At 39.5% G+C, this 21,638-nt stretch overlaps 1 protein-coding gene across 1 annotated transcript in view; it reads left to right on the top strand.

Moving 5' to 3' along the window:
* The window catches only part of Neil3 (nei like DNA glycosylase 3), a 46,794-nt gene that overhangs the window by 18,455 nt on the left and 6,701 nt on the right, over window positions 1–21,638 (top strand). Inside the window, exons 3-8 of the mRNA XM_057752728.1 lie at window positions 6,671–6,805; window positions 7,861–8,074; window positions 9,425–9,499; window positions 10,990–11,156; window positions 16,456–16,625; window positions 18,028–18,448. Coding sequence (XP_057608711.1) covers window positions 6,671–6,805; window positions 7,861–8,074; window positions 9,425–9,499; window positions 10,990–11,156; window positions 16,456–16,625; window positions 18,028–18,448 — 1,182 coding nt within the window. The remainder of the gene's footprint in view (window positions 1–6,670; window positions 6,806–7,860; window positions 8,075–9,424; window positions 9,500–10,989; window positions 11,157–16,455; window positions 16,626–18,027; window positions 18,449–21,638) is intronic.

Genomic DNA, 21,638 nt, shown 5'->3' on the forward strand with positions numbered 1-21,638 from the left:
ATTTCTCTGTCCTTTCTGATTTTTATGTAGGTTTGTTTTGATGCACTAACTTGCATATTGTGTTTGGAGAAAAGAGAAAGCAAAGCAAATGACTTAAAAGAATGTAACAACTAATGTGATACTTAATACTGACTGTCAACTTGACTGGATCTAGAATCATCTAGAAGATAAGCCTCTGGGCATAGCTGTGAAGAATTATCTAGATTAGATTAGCCTCTAGCCATGCCTGTAAAAGAGTATCTTGATAAAGTTGTTTGAACTATGAAAACTCAACCCCAAAACAGCCAGGGTATTGGGCTGCATAAAAAGGGGGATGGTGGAATATAGCTGAGGAGAACACAAATGGCTTTCTTCTTCTTTATGGCAGAGAAACTTGTAACCAGAGTTTTCAAGCCCAGACAGCCTCCATAGGGTTATATACTGCCTTGATAGGGGTATAAGCTGCTTTGATAGGTATGTATACTGCCTTGATAGGGATATATACTGCTTTGATAGGGGTATATACTGCTTTGATAGGGATGTATACTGCCTTGATAGGGGTATATACTGTCTTGATAGAGGTATATACTGCTTTGATAGGGGTGTTTACTGCCTTGATAGGGGAGTATACTGCTTTGATAGGGATATATACTGCTATGATATATATATATATATATATATATATATATATATATATATATATATATTGCTTTGATGGGGTGTATACTGCCGTGATAGGGGTATATACTGCCATGATAGGAATATATATGTATATACCTTTGATGTTTCAGTCAAAACCAACCCTTCTTTCCTTGTTAGATTATCTTTGTCAGGGTGTCTCAGCATAAAAACACAAAAATTAGCAAAGACAGAAGTGTTTCACAGAGTGAATGACAATTTAGGATAAATCAGAAGTTCTAAAACAACTACTTGTAACTGCAACCCAATGAACAAAGAGACATTTTAATAGAGTTATATAGGAATTTTCCTTGGCAAACCTTATGTAGCAGAAAGCTCAAAGAACCTCAAATAAAAACAAATATCCCTCACACATACCTACTCATTGTGCTAAAAGCCAAGAATGAAGCAAAGTCCTGGAAACAACTAGATTAAAGGAGACATATGAAGAAACAAAGTTGAAAAATACACTGGGCTTTTCATCAGAAACTCTGCAAGACAGAAGACAGCAGGGAGGCCTCCAAATTGCCAGAACAATAAACCTCTCAACTGAGAATTCTAAAGTCACTAAAAATATGTATTGAAAATGAAGGGACGATAAAGACTTGAAAGAAACAAATGAACAAAAGCTCTGAGAATCCAACAACAGCAGACATGTAATGTTGAAAGTTCTGTCTGTCTCACATATGGGATAAATAGCTGGTAGAAATTTGAATCTGCAGGAAGAAAGAAGAGTAAACAGAGAAAATATAGCAGTAAATAATTTTTTTGTCTTAAAGTGTGTCTAAATCTTTGCCTTTCCCTTTTGTTTTATTTCTATTACTCAATGTTTACATTCATTTACAAGTGCAGTTTCTTGATCTGCTCACGGAAGAGACTCCTTATCTCTGATATTTTTTAGTTAAATATCTTAAAATTCCTCATTTATTCAGGTGTCTTAATTTAATATGTCAATGAGCAATTATATAATAAAATAACTATTAGTATTTTAATTATTATTTTTAATTAAAATTACTTTTTGACATCTATATCATAATTAATATTCAATCTTTTAATTTTTGTGTATCTCATAAACATGTATAAGTATATATATTCTGTAGACAGAGGCTGCTTGTTTGTTCCCAGCTGCCCAGACCCAAAATAGTCACACAGAAACAGTATTGATTATAACACTGCATGGCCAATAGCTTAGGCATATTCCTAGCTACTCTTACATCTAAAATTACTCCATTTCTATTATTTTGTATTTTACCACGAGCTGGTAAGGTTCTGGCATCCATCTCCTGCAGTGGCTTCATGGTGTTTCTGACTCTGCCTTCTTTCTCTCAGCATTCAGTTTAGTTTTCCCAACTAGCTCTATTCTGCCCTGCCACAGGCCAAAGAAGCTTTTTCATTAACCAATGATAATAAAACGTATTCATAGCATGCAGAGGGGAATCCCATATCAATATTCATTGTATTATGTTATGTATATGAATATATACATATGTATAAAATCTTAGATATCATTTCTAGAAGAGCCTTACATAAATATTTAAGCTTAGAAATGGAAATGACTTTTTTGTTGAGTCTTTAGAATATGGAATTGAGTGAATCTAGTAAGTAGTTAAGTTTTATTGGATTTGGTGGGTTGGGCTTGCTTTCCACTGCTTTAAAATAACTTCAGAACTTCAGCTCCTTACAGATCCGCTGGGAGAACAACATGAGGCAGGTCCAGCGTGCTCTGAGAGTCCATCTAGTAAGGAGGGGTCCTTCCTTCTAATACCCATCTCAGGGCTCGGGGCAAGCACCTTCCCTTCAGGTCCTTTTCCTGTAGGACTAAGGGCTGCTTGTGAGATGCACTGAGATAGATGGACCTGGGCAGGCAGTAAGCATATCCTCACCCTCCTACTCCCACCCCTGTTCCCCTAACTTTCATTGGGTTCACAAATTTAGGGAGACTGAGGCCGATGGGAAAAAAAGGGGCAGTTCTGTTCTTAGAGGACAGACCAGGAGAGAGTGAAGGCCCCTGCCATTTGCTGACCCAGCCCATCTGTCCTTCTATGCCCACTTAGACTTCCCAGGGAACCTGGGAAAATGTAACCCTCCCCTCTTCCCACCTCCTGTCCTTGTGGGGGTGGGGGATAGTCTGGGCTAAGCAGTAGCTGTAGGCTGTGAAATGTGCTATACCTCTGAAAGGGTTTTCTATGACATCAGTATTAGCCCTGCTCCTAGAGATCATTGTCCATCAGGCTCCACCCCACAGAATACCTGCAACAGTCAGCTTCTGTCCTGGGCCATGGTGACCTAGTCAGCTGCCAGGCTTCATCACACTGAGCTGCAGATTACGTCATCAGTCCACCTAGTCCCCTCCACTACACTGGTCAATTATTACCATTTGCAAGGTGTGAGGTCAAATGCTTACTTCAAGGAAATTAATGAGGTGGCACCCCAACAAGAACCTGCCAAACAAAGAGGCTGAAACTTTTAGGTTACTGGTGGAGGCCTACGAGGTCCTATCAGATGCTGAAAAGTGATCAGCAGTATTCTAGAAACAAAAACACTCCCATAACTGGACCTTCTGGCTTATGCCTGTGATCATAGCCATTCAGGAGACTGAGGCAGGGGAAATCAAAAGCTCTAAGATAGTCTGTACAAGTGAGGTCTCAAAAAAAAAAAAAAAAAAAAAAGAAAGAAAGAAAAAATGAAAAAAGAATGGCTGGTTTATACCTCAGGGATAAAACCAGAATATGCCAGGGTTTGAGCTTAAACTTCAGAACTGAATAGCACAACTACCTGCTATATACAACAGCAATGGGCTTTATTTCATGCATCCCAGCACTTCCATACACTCTGGCAGGACCAGGGACCATTTAGATTTTGGTCACTTCAAGGGATGGACAGTCAGTCGTGCAGGGGGTCTTTTGGGGTCTGTTTCCATAGTGCACACTCAAGCAGTGGGCTAAGGTTGTGTGTGGTGTGTGTGTGTGGGGGGGGGATTTCTTACATCACAGAGCTCCCATATCTATAAGACTGCTTTCTGGCTGCTCTTGCCTGTCTACGGAGTGACTTCTGCGCACCCTCCCTCCTGTTCTTGTGAAGGTAGGTGAGCTGTTTCGTTCTTTTCCTCCAGCTGTTGTGTTGTTGTTGTTGTCTTGAGACTAGTCTCGCTGTCTAGCCCGGCTGTTCTGGAACTCACTGTGTAGACCAGGCTAGCCTCACACTTCTAGAGATCAGCCTGTGTCTGCCTCCCAAATGCTAGGGTTAAAGGCCTGTGCCACCACACCGGGCCCTGCCATTCTTCATTCTAGTTTTGTTTTCTGGGTCTTTACATGTCTTGCAAACTTCTCTCCCATTCTGAAAACATTTTAAACATTAATAATTAATTTTTTTGTTTGTTTGTTTGTTTGTTTGTTTTGTTTTTGTTTTTGTTTTTTCGAGACAGGGTTTCTCTGTGGCTTTGGAGCCTGTCCTGGAACTAGCTCTTGTAGACCAGGCTGGTCTCGAACTCACAGAGATCCGCCTGCCTCTGCCTCCCAAGTGCTGGGATTAAAGGCGTGCGCCACCACCGCCCGGCTAATAATTAATTTTGAACATAAAAAAAAGGAAGGGAAACCATCCAGCTCTTATCATTGCTGCATGGATGATGGTAATGGTTTCTCCTTGTTTCTGCCCCATTTCCAGCTTTCATCTGACCCTGTAAGTTCATGCCACAGGTTCCCACTCTCCCTTCCCTAGCAGTAGACCACTGTTGAAGTTACCCTATGGAAGTCTTCTAAGAACGATGGAGGCGAGGTTTCTTCACAACAGGGCTTCGTGCGAACCACAGGGTTGCAGTTTTTCAGGCACACAGCCTTTCTCCTGGCCTTTACAGGCAGTCTCTCTCATGGCTTCTGTGGGTGTTCTTGAGGCCCAAATTTGCCCCTTTCTCTTTCCGAAGGAGAAGGAACATTCTCTTCTGGATTCTGTGCCAACATTAGCTTGCTGGTTCACTTCAGGGGAATTATGATTGCTTTTGTTTTCATTGTTTCCATCTCACTCTTCCTTAACAGCAAGTGCACTTTAGAGCCCCCCTCCCCCCCCCCAGAGCAAAGGGTTTCCTATCTTATCCCATTAAGGCTTTTAAATCTTGTAAACTAGGGCCAAACATGCTGCTTGGGCAGAGGAGGTTTCCTGTCTGCAGAGAGAGGCAGTGTTTTCTTCTATTCCCTCAACTACACCGCTCAGTTCTTCTGCTTCATGTCAGAAAAGTGTTCCAGAAGCAGACAGGGTTTCATTAGGATGCTTCAATGATTTAAAAGGCAGACCTTTTCAGTCTCCTGGCCTGGTGCATCCTTTTTCATACCCAGCTCCTCCATCAGGCAGGGATTATAAACCCTCACAATACTCCACACATGACATTTAAAACTTTCCTACAAAATTTAGCTTTTCTACTTACCTATTTTGTTAATGGTGGATTTCACTTAAAACCTCTTTTCTGAATGTAATATGGCCCCATGAGCTGATAGAGCATAAAACCTCAGTGTCGGTTGCTTTAACAACATAGGTGCTTGCTGTGCCTCAATGATTTTCATGAAGCGATTTATTCCTCTTCTAAAAGGTAAGTAACAATACAGAGGCATTATTCTTTGATTGGAGCTCAATCATCACAATAGTTAGCTATTTAATGGTATAAATGCAAATTAATACAAAATAAAGCACTTTTATGTGCATCTTGCCCCTAAATGGAACGTGTTTGCAAGACAAAAGTGCACTTGCTTTCTTTGTAGTTCTTACTGGGGCTACTCCTGCTTTTGACAGGGGTCTTAACCTTTGAGGTTTTTGATGTGGATGTGGTTTCATTATGGAAAGTGATTTAGAATCCACTTTATGAGCCATGCAGCTGAAAAGATTTTAGATATGATGGCTTCTGGGCATGACAGTTGTACACCTTTCTCTGAGGCTGAACCTCCATAAGCTAAATTATGAAGTACTTACAGGCACACATTTTTCCTGTCAAGAACTATGGGGCATGTAAAATTCATTTATGATTGATAGTAGGGCACACAGAGTTTAAAACCCACATTTTAAAAGTTAGACTTGTTAACCTTGTCCAATACTGTAACGCGGTGCTTTGGAATTAGAAGCACAGAGCGGTAATGTTTGCTGCCAGGAGAACCATATTTATTAACTCAACAAAGCTATAAGGAAACAGATCTGAAAGGCAGAGCACAGTATTTCATCTTGAGAATAATTTCTGATCTTCATCGGAGGTCCCACAAAATCACTTCTTTTTAACTGGACATGCTAATCAATTCTACAAAATCTGAAAGGTTATGAATTTTTCATCAGTCCATTGTAGCTTTGAAGTTAACTGTAAATATTTATAAATCCCTTCTTCTCAATATCTATAAAAGTAAATGAAAATGAAAAGAATTGGACCTAGTTTTGACTTGTCCTCTCTCCATTTTTGTCTATCACGGGTCTATCTATCTATCTATCTATCTATCCATCCAACTATCATCTATCTATGTATCTATCTATGTATCTATCTATGTATCTATGTATCTATCTATCTATCTATCTCTATCTATCTATCTATCTATCTATCTATCTATCTATCTATCTATCTATCTGTGTATGTGTGCATAAAATGCTTAGCTCAAACAGTGGGGAAGAGACACATGTATTAAACTGTAGATCATGTTTTATACACTTCCAATTCTCTGTGACTAAACTAAGGAATCTGAATGTTAGTGGCTTTGTAGAATGTATAAACAAGCCATAATCATTCTTTTAGACTTACGCTTTTGAATAAGGAAGTATGGAATGATGTTAAACTGTTTGAACAAAGAAATTTTATCTGACTCGAGGGCTAAGTGTTGGGGCTTTCCAGTTTCTCCAGGAAGTGATTTTAGCGTTATAGCCATCTCTTCTTCCTCCTCTTTAACAGTAACTACCCTGTGTGGCATTAGTTTGCTTATAATTTTAAAAGGTAAATAACGTGACACGTGATATGCTTCTGTTACTCAAAAATGGGCTGACTCTGTTTCAGGATTCATTTCGGGATGAATGGTTCTGTCCTGATTAACCCACGTGAGTGTGAAAATAGAGGTGGGGTTTCTCCGACTTTCCAAGTACAGCTCACCAGTGACTTGATCTGTTTCTTTGATTCTTCAGTAGAACTCAGGTAAATAAATAAAAAAAAAAAAAACCAAAACAAAAAAAACAAACCAAAGAATTTTTAACTATTTAATAGAAACTAAAACTGAGATACCGGGACAAGGAGTTGTTTTTGCTTTTTGTTCCTCATCTGAACTTGCCAAGCCCCTACACTTTTTTTTTTTTGTTAGATGAGAGAAGAACTAACAGAGATGCTGAAATTATTGCACAGAGTATAAAGATTAATAGAGGAAGATCCTGAGAAGGGACCTTAGTACTTTAGCTGCATAACAGCATAGCTGGTATTTGTAGCTTGGTTTCAACATCACATGTGTTACTTAACAAAAAATTTTATAATCAATAAAATGTCATTGTAAAGGAAGCGTCAAATATTATTAGGGTCGTCATTGTTTGTGGGGGCCCTCTCTTGCCCTCTTGAGTGTTGGCCACCAGGTCGAGAGGGGAAAGCCCCAGAAAGGATGGCAGAAAGTTTTAGACACATCCCATGAGCATTAACAAAGATAGCCCTCCAGGAGACAGATTTTCAGTGAATCATATCAAAGTTGTTCTAGAGTATAATATATAGGATTGGGGAACCTGGGGACAAACCCTAATTTGCATGAAGTGGCACGCTCCTATCACAAGGCTTAGTCTGTGGCAGTAGGGTCCTATAATAGCAGAGCTTCTTAGCGCAAACCTTTTTAGCAGGGATCTGTGCCAAGGGTCAGGCTAAAGATGAACCATGCATCTAGTTTAGAGACAAGCATCTAATTTAGAGAGAATTTTCAGATAGGGTTTGTCTTGTAGGCTCAAGGACATTCTCCAGATAAGGGAAGGTAGAGAGAAGGAAGCTTTGCTGGTTGCTGAGGGACTTCTACATTGCCAAGCTTAGAGAAAAAAAAAAACTGCTAGGCTTATGGTGTCTGTGACCTCTAACCAACCAGCAATATATTCCAACAACTGTTCATCCAAAGAACTCATGTGCCATAGTTTATATAAGTGCTTGTATTTATTTATATCAAAGCCCACCCTAAACTTACAAAGCAGACCTATGCTTAATGTGTTATATACGCTGTTCCATAGAAATTCAATGGAAAGCCAACAAAGAGTAAGAATGATGGAAGAACTGGATGTGTGTTCGCCAAAATTCAGTTTCTCAAGAGCAGAAAGTGAAGTGAAAAAGCAGAGAGATCGGATGCTGTGTGATGTGGTCCTGGATCAGAGAGTTCTACCTGGTGTCGGGAACATCATCAAGAACGAAGCTCTCTTTGACAGCGGTCTCCATCCAGCTGTTAAAGTATAAGTATTGTCAAATTCGTTTTGAGCTTGGTTTTAAATGCCTAAGGACCCAACGAGAAACAGAAATCTGTGCTGTAGCAGCATATTCTCTACATACTGCAGGCATCTTTTAGGTCTTGGCTTCAAGGGTCATCTTCTCATTGCGGCCATCTCTGACTTCCTGTGAGAACTGCAGATCTCAGTTGCTACCCTCAGGAGTCCTTAGCTTGCTTTGATTTTATTTTCCCTATACCTTGTACTAGTTTTACTTTCAAAGGTATTTTACTCATTACACTTACTATTTTAAAGAACAACAACAACAACAACAACAAAAAAAACCAGTATCTCTTCCATCTGGAATGTCACCTATGAGGAGGGCAAGTGTTTCCTCTGCAGTGATGTTTCACTGAAATACTGAAATAGCACAGTGTCTAGCTTTAGAAAGATATTTGTGGAATGTATAAACAGATGAATTAGGCTTACCATTTATTTTTTTTTCTATCTGGCATATTAAATATATTTTCTACAACACATGTATGAATTCACATTTATTGCTGCGAGTACCAGACAAAGACTTTTGGTCAATGATAAAGATGAAACTAAGGTAGCGGGGACTAAAGAATGAAGGAGCAGAGGGTAAAAGAAACAAAATTCCCAGCCCTCGTTCATTTAGCTTAGATAGGCCTGAAGGGAAACCCATTAGACTTCTAGAATGGGATACCAGGACACTGAATGGATTTGGTTTTGTTGTTTGTTCTCCAACTGGAGAGACCGGAACTCTCATTTTTCTAGGAGACAGAATGAGTCGAAAGAGTGGTACTGAGAATAGTGAATAACTAATTAGGGTCTGAGAGAGAACAGACTGGAGTGGCAGCATCCATCCCCACGTTTGTTTCTAGGGAGGAAGTTGGCACTTAAGGCTCTTTCCCAGATTTGTTACTATTAACTAAATTCTAACTTTATCAACTATTTCTAAGTAGAGCAAGCTTGTTACGTAAATTGTTTTTTACATTAGTTTGTATTTGTTTTGTGCCTATAGATTCCCGCTGGTTTTGGTAAAATCCAAATCATTGGTAATTAAAATTTAAAGCAAACCAGTTAATTATGATTTGAAGTTAGGCTATGCTTTTTCACACTTAGAACAGATAGGGTCTTGACAAAAATGGGCCTTTGAAAAATCAGTTAGGTTTCTAAGGAGATGTTTTCTAGAAAAGGACCAACCAAGGGCATGGGAGATGGCTTGTCTAACGTGTAGAGACCCTGGTTTTGATCCCCAACATTGGAGTGCGTAAGAGAGAGTAATAAAGAGAATGGGCATGAATTTTAAAGTTACAGTTGTGAAGAAATTATGAAATGTTTTCCCATGAAGGTGTGTCAGTTGTCAGAGGATCAGCTCCATCACCTTGTGAAGATGGTCCGTGAGTTCAGCATTCTCTTCTATAAGGTGAGAAAGAATATTTTCAACCACATCTTAATGCCAGTAGTTTTCTCTCTTGATGCTACCAGGGTGTTAAGGCCACAGGTAGCCCTCTAGTGGTAAGAGTGCAGAGATTCAGGGAGCAAGAGTGGCAATTAGTGCCTTAAAATTTTAGGTCAGAAGTCAATCTCAACTCACCTCACTATGAATGTATTTAGTTATATTTATATTAAGTTATGCTAGTATTTTACTTGAATTCTTGTTATATTTGGGTATATAAACAGAAAGCATTTAGGCAGACTTCATACGTGATAAATAGACTTGGGTTTGTTCAAGTTTTGCCAATGATTATGCAGAATCTAGGTTATTTAGATAATATTTAGTATTTAGGGTTTTTAAATCTGTAATTTGAGATTATACTTCTGTATGTACAATAAAAGCTATTCTAAGGATGATATAGGTACTCACTTGACGTATTAGCAAGTTGTATAATGTTCACGTAGACCTCAGTAAAAATGCTTTACCTTTGGGTGATAACTAAGCCTGTTTTACCACCACAATTTAATATGTGTGTTTTCACTATGCTCATGATTACGGTATTATAATGGCCTTTATTAATTGATATAAAGTGTTAATGAACCTCTTACAATACATGGCTACCTTCTGTAACAATGGCAATTTTATAGTGACCTAGGCCCATTTATTCTTCCAGAGAAAAATGACTATAGAAAAGAGTCCATTTTGCCCACAGCAAATTGGGCATTCCCGTACCTTGCTAAATTAATATATGTTGTTGTGTAGTTTTGGCCCATATACAGTAATGTTTCTGAATTTTTACATTTTTATACTCCTGGTAGAAACAGAAAATATTCTCTTTGTAGGTACTTTAAACACATGTGTATAGAATAAAACTATGGCAGAAAAATCAAAATGTCTTTTGAAATGAAACTTATACCAAAATAGAACATATTCTCTGTGAGGATAGTATTTGAGTTTTTATTTTCTTTTCTAGCAAATCTTTAGAGTTAAAAAAAAAAAGTCCTTTATCAGGCCAACAAAGAAAATGCTCTCGTTAAATTTTATTCCCTAAAAATAACATTTTTGCCGTTGAAACTGAGTGAGTAGCTTCCTTGTTCTAAAAGCAATCAGATTTGAAGCTAATCTAGCCCTTTTCTTACAACCATGTAATTATGTTTAATTAAGAAAGCCTTAAAAGCATAAAAGACATTTTAAAATATAGAACTTTTATATATCATTTAGATAAGAGGATAAAGCCGAGACCAGTTTGGAATACTAATAAGTTAAAACATAATGACTCAATTATTTCATACAAATCTTATTTGATAGACATTACTAAATTTTGTCAATACCTTTTACTTTGATGAAAAACTATTATGTGGAACTGTGCACAAATTTCTGATATTAGCAGAGATGACTTAATTTCCTGAATATATCTTTGTCCCCCATAACAACAGTCTTGAGCATAACATGATGATTTTATTTATTTTCTTTCTTAGTGCCGTAAAGGAGGATCTGCCATTTCTAACCACTACAAGGTTTATAAACGCCCTACCTGTGGGCAATGCCACTGCAAAATTATTGTGTGTCGCTTAGGGGAGAACAGCAGGATGACATATTTCTGTCCTCACTGTCAGAAAGAAAACCCTCAGCACGTTCAACTCTGGTAAGATATCTGATTTAGATTATCTTTCTGAATGATAAACATGTGAGTCAAGGAGTGCCAGGCTACTGTAGTTATCACAGAACAAAGAACTTGCAAACACTCATGAAAAGCCACTGCAGAGGAATGAGCGAAAATGATCGTCGGGCCAGAACCAACACACTGGAACTAGAACCAGAATCATTTGTTTTAAAAGTTAATATGAATTGTAATAGCTCTAACTTGAAGAACGATGCAAAAAACTCAAAACCAACTATTAGAAGCTTTGACTTTGGGAAAGCTCGGATAGAATGAGGAAAAATTTTGAGGGAAGTGGCAGTAGACTGTCCAGCAAGGCCATTTCATGGGCCACATGACAAGATGGGGAATGGCTGAGGGTTACCAACATGTTAGGTGAAGCATAAAATGCTCAGCTCACTGAGAATAGATAAAGAAATGAACCGAGACCTAGCTCTGGTGTCCTATTACTTTTGAGAGGGGGCAAACAAAATGATGTGATTGGGAGTAGGAAGAAAGCCAGCATTGCTGAGCTTTGCCACACCCAAGGAGGAGAGTGAGCCTTTACTTTGTGACGAGCATAGAGGCATGACTTGTTTTCATAAATATATCCACATCCACTTGCTTCCCCCCCACCCCGTGTTCTATTTCTATAGAACCCCCACTCTGCCTCCCAAGTATTATATCCCCCTTCTGTCGGCCTAATTGATTGTCACAGATAGGAAATATCTTCAGACAGCTAATTGTATTTCTTGTATGGGTTTCTGATTTTACTTTTCATGATACACTTATATATTTATTTGACTCCATACATTTAACACCATAACTAGCTCATAGAAGACCTTCCCTGTATTTGTCTGTTGGATAAAGGATTAATGTTCTGTGTTCGTGTAGAATCTATAGCTTCTTCCAGGTTTGAGTTTGATAGTTTTCCTTTGTTCTTGCAAGTAGTCAATAAATAATAATCATATAAGCAAGATATTTGTCAATTCCAAAGCGCTTGGAGATGAGATTTAAAGACTCATAGAGTTCCTGAAAGGGATTTAGATTTTCTTGTGGGCGTGGCTGTATTAGAAATATTGTGGGCGGTGTAATTCCCCCGTCTGCACCTTCTCAATTTCTGTTTAGAAAAGGGCAGGCCTCCCATGGATGGCACCTCGAGTTGTAGTAAGACTGGGCACCTCCCCTCATAGGCTGCATAAGGCAACCCGGTGTTGCGGGGGGCTCCTTCCGCCTCTTCAGCCAATAGCTGCTGAGATACAAGCTAAGGATATTATAAAGAGATGTCCTACTTGTTCTTTCTATAATCAAACACCGTTGCCTGCAGGGAGTAACCCAAAGGGTACTCAAATGAATGAAATCTGGCAGATGGATGTGTTCCACTTTATGGAATTTGGTAAATTAAAATATGTACACCATGCCAGTAGGATTTGCTGAAGGAGGCAGAGGCAGCTTTTTTAAAGAGAGAGAGACCACGCCCCAATAGGCTGGTATCTCAGCAGCTATGGGCTGAAGGAGCTGAAGGAGCTCCCGCAACACCTCAGTATGAGGAATAGGCTCTCAAAAGCCAGCAAAGAATCAGAGACAGCCCCTGCTCACACTGCTAGGAGTTCTACAAGATCAAACTTTACAGTTGTAACAAATATGCTGCGTGCCTAGGTCAGTCATGCTGCCTCCCTGGTTATCAGTTCAGTCTCTGTTAGCCCCTAGGAGCCCAGGGTAGTTGATTCTGTAGGGCTTCTTGTGGTGTCCTTGAGCCCTCTGCCTTCTACAATCCTTTCCTCTCTTCAACAGGATTCCCCAAGTTCTGCCTATATTTGGCTGAGGTTCTTTACATCTGTTTCACCAGTTGCTGGATGAAGCCTCTCTGGTGATAACTGGAGTATAGCAAAGTATCATTGGGCATCATTACATTGACTTTTTTCTCTCCAGTCATGTTGTTTTCTATCCTAAGTCTCTGGGGTATCAGCCTCTGGGTTCTGGTGACCCAGCAGTGTCAAGAATGGGCTTATTTTGTTGCATGGGTCTCAGATTGGACCAGTCATTGATTGGCCATCTCCACGATTTCTGTGCCACCTTTACCCTAGGACATCTTGTAGGTAGTACAAATTGTAGGTCAGGTTACTGGCACAATCCCTCCACTGGAAGTCTGGCCAAGTTAGAGGAGTTTAAGCTCTGTATTCCCTATTGCTGGGAGTCTTTGCTAGGGTCACCCTCATAGATTTCTGGGAGTTTCCATCGTACTGGGTTACTAGCTCATTCTAAAATGCCCCTTTCTCCAATGTTCTCCCCCTCCATCGCCCCCACCTGATCCCCCTGTTCCCATCCCCACCTGCTCCCAGTCTACCCTCGAAATCTATTCTGTTTTCCCTTCTCAGGGAGATCCAAGCACTTCCCTCTTGGGTTCTCCTTGTTATTTACCTTCTCTGGGTGTATGAATTGTAGCATGGTTATCCATTATTTTACAACCAATAGCCACTTATAAGTGAGGACAAGGTCATATTCCTAAGCTTAGTGTGGATGGAAGTAGGAATTCTAGAATGTCCTAGAAGGGAATCAGAATGTGGGGGAGACGGGGAGGAAATGTCTAGCTTATTTGGAGACTCACCACACCGGTCTTGGGTGTTTTGGATATATCCACAGTTCTAACCATGTAGGATAGAAAGTGCTTGTAATTGGCTGCAGGTTACTGAGAATTTAGTGCAATTTACAAGCAAGTTCTTCCTGTGGGCCTCACCTGCCAGGAGCGTGGAACAACTTGAGGGCATTTGGAAGACATGAAGAAACCCTATGGTGACTTAGTCTTGATATGATGAGCTTCTTTGGGGAAGAGAGTTTGATTGCAGTTGCCATGATAAAATATAGGCTAAAGGGATCATATGGTCAAATGACTATTGGGATAGTTTGTAGGCTTAACTGAAAAGCTGTAGGAACCAGAGCCTGAGGACTGGAAGGACAGGTTGACCCAGATTGCTAGTGCTGTCAGGGTGCCTCCAGCAGGCAATTCGTCTTGATGCGTCTATCCCCTGCCTTCTCCGCCTTCTGCTGTCAGGGGGACATACCAAGCTGCAGAGCATCAAGCTTAGACTTTGCTGATGGACTGGGTGTAAGATGTAAGGATGTGTTCAGATGGAGTCTAGAGTTTTGTCTAGTTATGTTGAGAAAGTGCTAATACCCGTATGAACCAAAGTAGGGGAGTTACAGACTAGGGAACTATGCGTGGATTTTATGTGCACCGCTGTCATTTGGGTTTTCTAACAAATTACCACACTTTCAGGATAAAAGCAGGAGAAATTTATCCACTCAAGTTCGGATGCCAAAATTTTGAATAATTTCATCAGACCAAAATGAAGTGCTGACAGAGATGTGTTCTGTTCCTTTGGGAGGTCCTAGGGGATGATCCACCCCTTGCTTCCCTGAGCCTCTAGTGACTGCCAGCACCCCTTGACAAATGCTTGTATGTTGTCTTTGCCTGTGCTGTAACAGTATCTTCTCTTTTCTCTATGTATGAAGTCTGCCTTAACCCCTCTCCTAAGGACAGTTCTTCCTAGGTCAGTATCCTGAGTTTCACCTGCAAAGACTCCTTAGAAACCAACATATTCAGTTCCCTGATATGGCCTGGTGTCTTCGGAGGGCCCTTCTTCAGCCTACTACAGCACGTTAAGGGTGAACTCTTGCTGCGTAGCCATGCAATGACTGGGGAAAATTTATTACTGGGTGACTAAGAAATGGAAGAACAACATCAGCAAAGAGGGATCCAAAAGCCTCTAGGTGAAACTGTGTACATCCTGTCATGATTACAAAAGGGGAAGATGGCAATAATTCAGGCTTTGAGGCACACTGAGAATCTTAAGGTCCCTTAAATTGTGTTCCACTAGGAATAAATGCAGCCTTCTGCCTTTCAGAGTAAGTCATGACCAGGAGTTAGGTCAGAGGAACAAATTCTGAAGGTTTAGCATTCCATACGCATATGAGATGCTAAGTGTTAGAAGTCAAGGTAAAGATAAAGGAATTGTAATGAGATGTGTCTTCCTTTCAGGTTTCCTTGTGCTATTCATCATCTTAGCAATCAAGCCTGGATGCAAGGGCTAGTGTGTTTGTGTATAAGGAGCAAGACTTTAAAAAAGTCAAGGCTACTTTTGAGAGTCAGAGAACCTGTACTCTGAAGGAAATGAAGCTGCGTAGGCTTTTCTGAAAGAGCTATTCTTGAGATCAGGGCACTGCCATGGCTCTGCTTAACTGCAGGGGACCCAGGACAGGAACTGTGCTAAAGCTTTAGAAGGGCGCTTTCTTGTCAGTAATGGCCAGTAGATTCCAGGCAGAGATGGTGATTTACATTCATCACTAAAACTCAGGCTCATTTTGGCTGTTTGTTTCTTAACCTAATAACTACAAATCTAAGAGGGATGATTTAGTAGATGTAAAAAGGCTTTGTGAGAACTAACACATTTTTTTTTCAGCATTATGGATTAAGCAATCAATTTATTGCTTAGCAAATACTATTAAAAAATCTAGAATTTCTAGAATTTTCTTTTCTGGAAACATGAAGTCACGTAAAGTTTTCTCATTTCCTCTTTTTTCATTTTTCGTTTTTGTTTTTGAGATTTTAGTGTAATTATATTTTGCGTTGTTGTTTTTGGGATTATGATCTAATTATGTCATTTCTCCCTTCCCTTTTCTACCTCCTAGCCCTCATGTATTCTTCTCCTTGCTCTCTTTCTTTCTTTCCTTTTTTTTTTTTTTTTTTTTTGTTTTTTTGTTTTTCGAGACAGGGTTTCTCTGTGGTTTTGGAGCCTGTCCTGGAACTAGCTCTTGTAGACCAGGCTGGTCTCGAACTCACAGAGATCCGCCTGCCTCTGCCTCCCAAGTGCTGGGATTAAAGACGTGCGCCACACCACCGCCCGGCTCCTTGCTCTCTTTCAAGTGTCTCTCCTCTATTTCATTTTTTCAGTGTTCTATTTTTAATGTAACCTTTTCTTTTTCTGACTTAATTGAATAAATAATATTTGCTTTTGGAAAGTAGTATTTAAAATATTTGCAAAATACTTCCTGCTGGTTAGAGCAAATGCTTTTGGTTTATTTGTTTTTTAACGCAGTACTTTTATTCTCTATAAAAGGTTTATTTCTGAATTTAGCAGTATTCAGTAGGGCTTAGGATACAGTTTTCACATCTATCGCTAATGACTTCTAAATAATAATAAACGGAATTGGGGTATTAGTGTTTCTACAATAGTTTCTACAAACTCCAGAATGTATAATAAATCATTAAGAGTATAAATGATTGATTTAAATAATTATCTTACAGCAAACTGCCAACCAACAAAGCTGTAACCAGCTGGACTTCCAGGAGAAATGATTGCCTGATGGATTCAGTGGCTCGGAAATGCGAAGAGGAGTGGTCCTGTGCAGTCTGCACCCTCATAAACAAACCCTCCGCTCAGTCCTGTGATGCTTGCTTGACCGCAAGGCCTGTTGGTAAGAGTGACATTTGAGTCTGAGTTTATAAGGTGTTTAAGAGCATTTATCGTATAGTCAGGTATATGTTTTGCTCCACCTTTAATTCCACAACCAACTATAGTGCTTTCTTCCTCAGATGGTTAGGGGAATTGCCAGCCTTTTTTATGTAAACTGAGCTCATTGTCTGTGGAAAATATTAAAAAAAAAAAAAAAAAAAAAGACAGGGAGGGAAAAGATGCTTTTCCTAAAACAGTATGTGCCTTTGTATCTCAAGCACTGAGATGATCACATCTGTTCTCTACTGTTTCTAATGAATTATTCAATAAAGCTTTGTTTTATGCAGATTTCAGCAACTTTCCAGTTTGTTATTCAGTCCAAGTGTTTCATAAATTGAAAGGGAGGAATTCTGTAAGAATATCTTTGCAGGTGGAATTGAAAAATGCTGAATTTTTCCCCTTCTTTCTCCTTCCTACCCCTTGTTATTAAAATCTTTACCCAGACAATTGTACTGATTTCATTGAAATCCTTCAAAATAACTCTTTAGAACTCCCAATCTCGAGCGTTCAGAGAATGTAAAACCTCCGAGGAAACCTGTGATTAAGAGCCATCTCGCTGATGCGGCTCCCATTGTGTTCCCAAAGTGTTATTTCTTTCTCCAATTAGAGATGAGAAAGTTCGTTCTTGACTTCAGGACCCCTGCATTGTGGTAGCGGCTGTATTGTGTTTTGTTCCCTGGGCCTGTGAGGCAGGCATCTCCCCTCAGACAGCTTTGCTAAGTCTCAGGAGGGACTGCACCTCCTTCAGTATCAGTCACCCAAGAGAGAAGCTGGGAAACCAGTCTTAGTTTTCTACATTCTGAAACGCCTTTATATGTCTCATCAACTATTTCTTGTTAATATGAAGATGTGTATCTTAAGTACAATATAGATCATTCATGATGTTGATTCTAAAAGTCTAGGATATTTGTTGAAACATTCTCATCAACATCAAGTGTCTATAATTCTTCTTTACTAATCATAAGTAAACTTCATTTGGTCCTGTCAACCATATAAATATTCCTGCCTATACATTAATCTCTAGCTGCAGAACTGAAGCCCTATGGGACATCATTCTTAATTACCAATGCTTATTACTTCAACTAATATTAACAAAACTGATAGATGAATAATCGTTGGATATTTAAACATACAAAAGCAAATACAAATCTTTGCTAACTCCATTTTTTGGTTTCCATCGGTTGTTGATAATATATTACCTAAGCAGAAGATAATCTGCTATAACTTGTTCAAGTGAGCTTGGCAACATGGTTGTGCATATTTGCTTAGTGTGATGAACTAAAAGTTTAAATCAGCTCTATTTCAAATAGTCAGTATATTGTATTTCTAGGAATACTGCAGAATTCCTTATCTCTTTTTTCCAGATTCGGTGCTCAAGAATGGAGAGAATTCTGTTGACTTTAGCAACTTAGTGAAGTACCCTTGTAATAACTTTGAGAATACACATAAAGAAGTGAAGATCAACAGGAAAACTGTATTTGGAAGTACGACCCTTGTCCTGACTGATTTCGGTAATAAATCCAGGACTTTGGTCAGAAAGAAAAGCACAAACCAGATAATAGGTGGGGAATTTCAAAACTTTCCTCCTGTAGACATATGTTTTAGTGATCTACAGCACCCCTCTACAGAAGGAACAAACTCTATCATTCAGCCAGCCAACAAGGTAAACATATCGCCTAGAGTTTGTGTCCAGTCTAAATTATTTAGTTCAGCACATAAAAAATTGAAAACCACTCACTCTTCAGAAGCAGACCTCACACATTACAGACCTGGACTTTCTAACAGGTATGATATTTCTAACTTGGGTCTTTACAGTACTGGCATTAAGTTTTTGTTGTTATTGTTATAAGCATTTTTAAGATCAGTAAGGCATTTTTATTGCATCAAGTTCTAGGATGGCAGAAAATCCATCCATTGCTAAGAAAGTTAAATTGCTCTTCATAACATAAGCACTGAAAAATCATTATAGTAATTTGCCTGCTTTTCTTTCTCTAGCTAATTGATGTTAGAAAAGGGAAGAAAGGAAACGGATTTTACTGCAACTCCAAGTATTTTTTTCCATCATTTCCAGAATACAACCATATGTTCAATATGACATATTTGGAAAATATCAGAAAATATAGAAAATGATTTAAAACACCCATGATCGTACCAGGTATCTGCTGATATCTGATATATAGATATTCCTTGGTTTCCAAGGTAGTTGTATCCCAGTAAACCTATCATAGGTTGAAAATGCATTCCCCTCCCCAACCTTACCATCAGTCTAACCATACACAACCCTGTATGGTCCCAGTTCTCTCACTCATGCCATGTACCTGATTGGGAGTTAGAGATTGTCAGTCACTGGGAGAGTGGAGTAGGAGGGTCATCTGTCTATGTGTTACTTTCATTGGTTAATAAAGAAACTGCCTTGGCCTTTTGATAGGCCAGCCCTTAGGTGGGTGGAGTAGACAGAACAGAATTCTGAGAGGAAGAATGCAGAGTCAGGCAGACGCCATGATTCTCCCACCCGAGATGGATGTAGGTTAAGATCTTTCCCGGTAAACCACCACCTTGTGGTGCTACACAGATTATTAAAAATGGGTTAATCAAGATGTGAGAATTAGCCAATAAGAGGCTAGAACTAATAGGCCAGGCAATGTTTAAATAAATACAATTTGATGTGGTTATTTCAGGGGTAAGCTAGCCGGGATCCAGGCTGGAACATAGCCCGCCATTCCTTTTACAAGTGGTGCCCAGCGTGGTAATGAACTCCACATAAAACCTGAGAGGGCTTAAAAATGAATTCTAGACACAAATATAGAGTTAAACACAGCTTTTTGCTGTTTGCTAGCACGTGCTGTAGAGAGATTTACTGTTTCAGCAATAGCGGCAGAAAAAAGACGTGCCATTTTAAAACTGGGCTGTGCCGCCAGTGCAAACTCTGGCTTTAAAGCATTTCTGGGCCCCGACGTTTGATTTGTGCCCACACGGGGTCGGGAACAAAGTAGCTGAGATCATGTCCTTGGTTCAGCTCTTCCTGCCTGGGCAGACGGTGGAATCATTAACCTATATTTCCTAATTATACATTACATTCTTACATGAACTACACAATCACAATACCTTAATCAAGATCAGAAATATATATACATATAACAAAATTGGCCTTAAAATCCATACCAATGCAAATTATTTATATCAAGAGAGATTATTAGCCTCCATGCCACCAGCCTGAGTAGAAACCAAAATTTGAGCTCTCACTTCTACTGTATACATGTCACTGCTTCATTATGGAAAAGTCAGAGCATCATGGGTAACAGTGTATCTGTGGGGCCCAAGCATTTCTTCCCGATAAAGCAAAGCTCTGAGGGAAACCATTATATATAAAAGTTTAGTGTGTGTCCTCTGTTTTAAAATAGGGAAGCTGAGATACCTGCGGTTGCATTTTTGTTAAAGAAAGTAGCTATATCTTTAGCCATGTGGAATTTTTTTCCTATTTTAACCAAAATTTCCCAAAGAGCATTCATGCTGTTTTTTGTATCTGAAATGAAATTACATTTCCTCTTAAGTTCTACACATACCAGATGTGTTTCCTTAAACTACCAGCAACATGGCCAGAAGATTGTTAGCTGAGCTGTAGACCACCCTTATTGACCTCATTCCCTCTCCTTTCTATCACAGCCTGTGGTTGGCTGTTTTATTGGCGCGGGGGTTGGGGGGTGCCACCCAGCTCCCAAATAAATCACATGGAAGCGTATTCTTACTTATAACCGTCCGGTCTTAGCTCGGCTTGTTTTCAGCCAGCTTTTCTTAAATTATTTCACTACCTGTTTCCTCTGGGCTTTTTCCTTTTCTTTCTTCTGTGTATCTTATTTTCAGTCTTATTCGGTAGCTGGATGGCTGGGTGGCTGGTTCCTGATGTCCCTCTCCCCTTGTTCTCTTGCTCTTCTCCAGCTTTCTCCTTCTACTTATCCTCTCTGCCTGCCAGCCCCACCTACCCTTGCTCCTGCCTCGTTATTGGCTGTTCTGCTCTTTATTAGATCATCAGGTGTTTTAGACAGGCAAAAGATCACAGCATCACAGGGTTAAACAAATGCAGCTCAAACAAAATCATGCACCTTAAAAATAATATGCCCCAGCAACAGCTAGATAAGCAGCTATCAAAAAACTACCTGTCCACAATTTTTTTTTCAAATTGATTCATCGCGAATCAGTTGCTATACTTATACATAGCATTTTAATTTTCAAAACATTATTAATGTATTTGGGGCAGCGTGATGTGTGGAGGTGAGAAGACAATTTGCCTGAGTCTGTTCTCTCCTTCCACCCTGTAGGTTCCAGGAAGCATGCTCTTTAGGCTGGCATCGAGCACCTTTGCCCACTGAGCCATCTCACTGACCCTTTGTAACATTTTAAATGAAGAGTACATAAAGCAAATAATGTCTTTTCTTCCTGTACATGTCTTCTCTTACCAATGGAAGACAGTTACCATGGAACCTGAAGTAATCTCTGGGGAATTTGGATTTGTTGCTGTTCCTTTATCTCTGCTTTATTGATGGGGGATTCTACCTCTGGGGGTGGCATTATGAACCACTTGTTGGAAACTCCTAATCTAAACTCTGGGAATCCTTGAGGCTTATTTCATAACAATTCCAAGACAGTTTTTGCCCAGTGTATGCATTTGTCTCCACCTTCTTATCCTACCTCAATATCTTCTATCATTAGTTAATCCTGATAATTGACCCTAAGCTAATTATTTCAAAATATTTTGCCCATAATCATTTATCTGTTGCTCCTGTTATATTAGAATTAAGCTACGGAGGCCTGAACTTTTAACTGAGTAGCTAAATGCATCTTTTTTTTTCTAACTCTAATTGATGCCTCGTGATGAAAATCAGGAAGGAGCTACAGTCTGAGTTGGGAGGCGGTCCTGGAGAAGAAAATAGCTTTTAGGCAGTTTTGCTTTTCAGTGGTGTAACTGGAAGGAAGTGGT

Source organism: Chionomys nivalis, chromosome 20 (genome assembly GCF_950005125.1).
Source record: "Chionomys nivalis chromosome 20, mChiNiv1.1, whole genome shotgun sequence".
Classification (NCBI taxonomy): Eukaryota; Metazoa; Chordata; class Mammalia; order Rodentia; family Cricetidae; genus Chionomys; species Chionomys nivalis.